Source organism: Mirounga angustirostris, unplaced genomic scaffold (assembly GCF_029215605.1).
Source record: "Mirounga angustirostris isolate CCGP_5_RB_7025 unplaced genomic scaffold, mMirAng1.0.hap1 SCAF_1, whole genome shotgun sequence".
NCBI lineage: Eukaryota > Metazoa > Chordata > Mammalia > Carnivora > Phocidae > Mirounga > Mirounga angustirostris.
Genome location: NW_026991709.1, coordinates 157,967,667 through 157,973,484, shown reverse-complemented (window position 1 = coordinate 157,973,484; position 5,818 = coordinate 157,967,667). Strand labels below are relative to the sequence as shown.

Genomic DNA, 5,818 nt, shown 5'->3' with positions numbered 1-5,818 from the left:
GATAGCACACTAACATTTATTTCAGTTTTAAGGACATACTCACCATTCAGGAATTTGTATGAATGCATGCTTTACCTCTATCTGTTACAGGAGGGCAGATGTACATTAAAATAAACACGGCAAACCCTCAGGCATAGAGCACCATAGCACTCACTGGACCTCATGAGTCCCTAAGTGTTGGAGTGGGTGGCTCCCAAGAACACCTCGGAGCTAGAAGAGGCGGCGGCAGGCCCTGCAGGGTGGCCGAGGGGAGCGGGGACAGAAGGGATCAGGCTGACGGTCTGCAATGGGGGAAGGGGGCAGAGGGCAGAGCTCTGGGCTGCAGGGCGGTGCAAGGTGCTCAAATGCTGAACCTGAGGCCCATTCTGATGGAGGGGCTTGGCAGCTCTCCAAGTGAGGAGCTGCTCTGGACAGTCCACCCACTGCAGCCGGGAAGGCTGAGCTGGCGGGAATCTGCCATTCCACCTGGGGATAGTGGCCAGAGGCGTCCCCGTTCAGAGCTGGAGAGACTGAGGAGTATGGGGGTGGTGGTCCCATGGGGTAAGGAAATACACTGGAGGTCATGGTGGCCAGGTGCTGGCTCCCTACTTGGGGATCAAAGCTGGAGAAGCCCCATGGCCAGACTGAAGGCACTGGGGCAGCTGGAGGGGGATGCCCCATCCAGAAAGGACTGCCAAAGGGCACCCACGTGTAACTCCAAGGGGCTGGGTATCTCATCCAGGAGTGGACAGCACAGGGAGCCCCCATGACAGTCCAGAGGGTTGGGTCAATTGCAGGCTGGGCTCCCAGACAGGCACAGAAGCCACAGACAGGGTGCACAGGTGCCTAGGGGGTGGCGACAGCTGGAGCCACATGGTCTTCCTCAGGGATCTGAGATGGGGGGTGGATGCTCTGCTTGGCTGGTTCCGTAGATGCACTCGCCCCCATCTTAGATGAGAACTGCTCTCCAAAGCCAGATGGCCAGGAGTTTCCCTCCTGGGCTGATTCCACAGGGCACCTCCAGGTGGCTCCTTGCTATCTGTGGGGTAAGCAGACAGGGTTAGAGATGGGGCAGGGAGAAGGGTGTGAAGGGGATCGGAGGAGAGGAGAAGTTCCAGGTGAGGTGGTCACAGGCCATGTTCATCTTGGGGAGGATGAGGAGAGAGGGTGGACCAAGAACCAGTTCATGGGACAGGGACACTGGGCAGTTTCAGAAGAAAGGCTGAGTTTGGTCTGGGTGGGCACCGTGTGATCAGGGTTACTCCTTCTCTCCCCCACCCAGGGAAGGAGGAAGAGTCACTGGGGAAACCAGATCTGAGAGCTGCCTTCCTCCTTCCTGGCGCCCAGGCTGGAGGACAGGTTGGAGGGAAGCGAGAATCAGTGCTCTTTCCTGGTGGGGCCTGGGAAGCAGGTGTGGTCCTGATGTTATGAGCTGGAATTGTTAGGGAGGGCAGAGGGTGAGCTTGTGTGACTGGGGCACCTGGATGGCTCAGTCAGTGAAGTGTCTGCCTTGATCCCAGCAAGGAGTCTGCTTCTCCTGCCCCTCTCCCTGCTTGTGCTCTCTCTCAAATAATTAAATAAAAATTTTAAAAGAAAACGTGTGGCTGAAGAAGAAATTCAACCTCTCCTGACCAAGAATGGGGTGGGGGGGAGTCCCAGGGCTGAAAAGAGGGCAGCAGCCCCACAGAAGGTCGTCTTTAGGGATATAAAGGAGGCAGAGCGACAGCCAGAGACAAGAGGGGAGGTTGGTGCATCCTCGATGCCAGCAGGGACAGGGGCCCAGTAAAACGCCAGATAGAGACCAGCAGACCCGCGCTCCCAGGGCCTTGATGCAAAGCCACCCCCACTCCGGGCCTGAGATGCAGGAGCACCTCCCAGACAGGGGCCTGAGGAAGCCTGGAATATGCTGGGAAAGGCCCAACTGACGGGCTAGCCAGCACTGAGGAGGAGCCCCTTTTCCAGAAGTGCCCAAAGGAGGGCTCTAGAAGGAAAACAGGTTCGGTTCCAGGAAGCCAAAGCAGTTTGTATCCATGAACTTGTAGGCTGTGACATGGGCACCCCAGGCAGGTTCAGAGCATCCTCTATAGAATTAATGCTCAGAAATTCCCAGGAGTGTTCTCAAAAACTGAATATGAGAGAGCAGGCCATTTTGCATGACACTAAAACCAGAAAATATTTAAATTTAAAAACTAAGTATCTAGTTAAATAAAATCTAAAATTGGCATGTTCAAAATCAAAAGGCAAAACACAAAATGAGCGGGATATTTCCAACTTATGGCAGACAAGGGCCAATAATCTAACAAAGCGCCTACTAGTCAATAGTGAGAAAATAAAGAACCCATCAACAAAAACAGGCAAAGGGCAGCTACAAGCAAGTCACAGAGTAAGTTGTCATTTATCATGTAAAAATGTCCAGCTTCACCGGACGTTTAGATGTTTGAAAAGCCAAATTTTGAAAAGAACGAAACTTTGACTTTTACAACTTATTTGATAGAAGAATAAAACCTTGTGGGCGCCTGGGTGGCTCAGTCGGTTAAGTGTCTGCCTTCGCTCAGGTCATGATCCCAGCGTCCTGGGATCGAGCCCCACATTGGGCTCTCTGCTCGGCGGGGAGCCTGCTTCTCCCTCTGCCTGCCGCTCCCGCTGCTTGTGCTCGCTCTCTCTCTCTCTGACAAATAAATAAAATCTTAAAAAATAAATAAATAAATAAAGCCTGGTATAGGTATTTTAAAGGCTATGGAGAAAAGCTAATGCTGTTTTGTTGTTAAAGGAGCACACACTACTCTTTGGGGTTCGATTTGGCAATAACTATCAAAACATAAAATCCTGACTTGCAAATTCCCCTTCTATGATCCAGACACACAGGCCATGCCTCAGGTGGCATTTCAGATTGACCTGATCTGGGCCCCCGGGGTGGGTGTGGGGGCAAAGTTCTTAGGATCCAGGTCTCCAGGGAAGAATCATCAGGGAATCACATCCATCTGGGACTCAACCCCCTTCTCCCAAGAGGCCCAGACCCCAGGAAAGATTGACCTTCCCGCACCGCATACCCATGAGGCTAAATTTGTTTTTTATCACAACATACTCACTTGATTTTCCTAGAATATTTCCTTCCAGCGAAGTCCCTGGAACCCTGATGCTTTGATAGTGGCGGCTGAAATGGTCTCTGAAGAGGTCTTAGGTTCTGCAGGCAGCACTGCAGCCCCAGGCCCCAGGCCCCAGGCCCCCAGGTCAGGCTCCCTGTGTTCCAGGGATGTATGGATGCCCTGCCCCAGCTGAGGGTAGGCGGCCCTACCTGAACGCTCTGGCTTAGGAAAGCTCTTCTGCTCTTTTATAGAAATAGGCACCATTTGGGGGCGTGACTGGGCTTCAGGAGATCCTATCAAATGGACTGCCTCCCCGTGATTCAATCACAGGAGTGTGAATCCAGTCAAGGTGGATTGATTGGGTCATTTGCTTATCCCAGGAATGAAGGTGGGGCTAAATTGAATTAGGAGCGGGGTGTTACCAGGGCGTGAAAACGCCCTCTTCTTAGAGAAGTGATCAGGGAGGTTGTAGCTTTTAGCTGAGTCCGAGGAGCCTCAGCCTCGCTGGGGGAAGAAGAGCTGCAGGGACAGGGAACAGAGGATGTAAAGGTCCAGAGGGCCTGCCACGAAGGCTGGAGCAGAGCCCACCTTTTGGGAGAAGATGGAGCCAGACCACAGGTGGCCACACCTTCCAGGGCCTGGTTCTCCTGGCTAGAGATGCGGGTCTCCATGCAACAGCAGTGGGAGCCGTTGCAGGGTTTTAATCAGAAGCCACTGTGTGTTGAGAAGGGGCCAGTTGTGCCTTTGACCAGTCTGAATTACAATGTTCTGAGTGTGCATGCCTGGTTAGGTACAATCATTCAGATATATACATAATAATCCACACAATTTCCAAAGTTTAATGAAAGCTCACTCACAGGTTCTGTTCTAAGCACTTCATGTGTATTAACTATTGTTAAAAGAAAACCATGGCCCCAAAATAGCATCACTTAGGCTAAGCCAGCAAACTCAGACTTAAAACCTAACCTAACTGCAGTTTCAACCCCCTAGGAATGTAATCTTTAACTAGTCAGCCAGGAATTTTCTAGTCAGGACCAAAAAAGGTAAGCTGTCACTTGGGTCCTCTTCATCCCCCAAAGGAAGATGAGGTAGCCCACCTAGGAAAACCCTTTTGTTCACAACTGATGTTGCCTTCCCCTGAAGTAATCCCTTTTTCTGTTTATGACTTCCTTGTTCTACCTTTAAAAAACTTCCCCTTCCTGTAGCTCCTCAGAGCTCCCCTCTACTTGCTAGATGGGATACTACTCAATTCAGGAATCATTTAATAAAGCCAATTAGACCTTCAGATTTACTCGTTTGAATCTTGTGTTTTTTTTTTTTTTAACACTCTTAATCTTCACGTCACCCTGCAAGACCCACCATAGTACAACCATCAGGATCCAGAAAATCCAATTGTTTAAAATGTGAGGTTGCATTTTCTTATGGGGTTAATATAAATTCCAGAAGGTCATGAGAAGACCCAAAATAAACATGGCAAACTGTACATAGGACACAAATGATCATCCCAAGTGATCAGAAGCAGTCACTACCTATACTCATCATACCCATGACTGAGGAGGAGAGCTGGGCATAGCCCAAGTGTACTCTGTTAGGAATGGTGCTAACACTGGGGGTCTGGCTCTAGCGGTTTCCCCATTTGCAGAGGAGGCCACATCACTGGTAATGGGGTAGAACTGCTCTAATTTCTATGCTTCTAGTTGCAACATCACAGGGCTAGCATGCATACAAAAACTTATATAAAAGTAAGCTGTTTACATGTCCTATCAAAACTCTTTATATCCTGCACAAAATGCCACAGCTCATGTCAGGCAGCTCTCCCTCAGAGCCCAGGCTCCCTGTGGATACTCATGTCATTGCCTCTTCCTTGCCCTTTCAAGACCCAGAAATGGCAAGGACTCCCCACTGTCCATAGTCCTGGGCACTTTACCATCCCTTCTTGGTTTCCTTACCTCCTCCCAGGCTGCTGAAAATAGTGCATTCATTAAACATTAAATGTTCCTTAATGAACCATTTGAATGTTTCACACCAGAATCTTGACTGATACACTTCCCTTGATTCTTCAGAATGTTTTTTACCTTCAATTATATTTTGTCTGATACCTCCATTATCATACATGCTTTCATTGAATCATCAGTATTACCAGCTAGTATTTATCTTTCAATAAATCATCTTATCCATTCATGATTGTTACCCTAAATTAGCAAATCAATAGCTATGTTCTCCCTCCAAGGATATAAAATTATTTGTACCATTTTTGTATTATTCTCTCATATATCCTAACATCCTATATTGATGTTTGGAATCTTAGTTTGATCTTGATATTTAATTTTTTAAATTAATGCTATTTACATTTAACAATAGCTTTCACTAACGACTCTGTTCACTCCTGCTTTATGATTTACACGATTTCTTTCTGGATTCATTTCCTTTTACATTTTTATTTTATAATTTCTATAATATATAATTCACTTAACTCTGTGATTTCTATTCTGTAATTCATTCTATAAGGACCCATACATGGTAAAATTTGGGAAGTTTTTATATGTGAAAACTTATCTTATTCTCAGGGGTATTTTTTTTTTTAATATAGTTTGGCTGGGTATAAAATTCTAGGTCCAGAGTTACTTGGTCTTAGCAATTTGAAGATATTGTTTAATTAACCTCTTACCTCCACTTTTGCTGCTTAGATTTGTGATTTTTATCGGAATCCCTTATAAATAGTGCCTTTCCACTCCTAATTAATAGTATTGTTT

General features: G+C 47.5%; 1 protein-coding gene across 1 annotated transcript; it reads right to left on the bottom strand.

The window, feature by feature from the left end:
- Positions 1 to 210: 210 nt before the first annotated feature.
- On the bottom strand, positions 211 to 747 carry PRR23E (PRR23 family member E). The gene has a single exon (XM_045870611.2). It carries the CDS (start codon positions 745 to 747, stop codon positions 211 to 213), a length of 537 nt encoding a protein of 178 aa, XP_045726567.2.
- Positions 748 to 5,818: the final 5,071 nt, after the last annotated feature.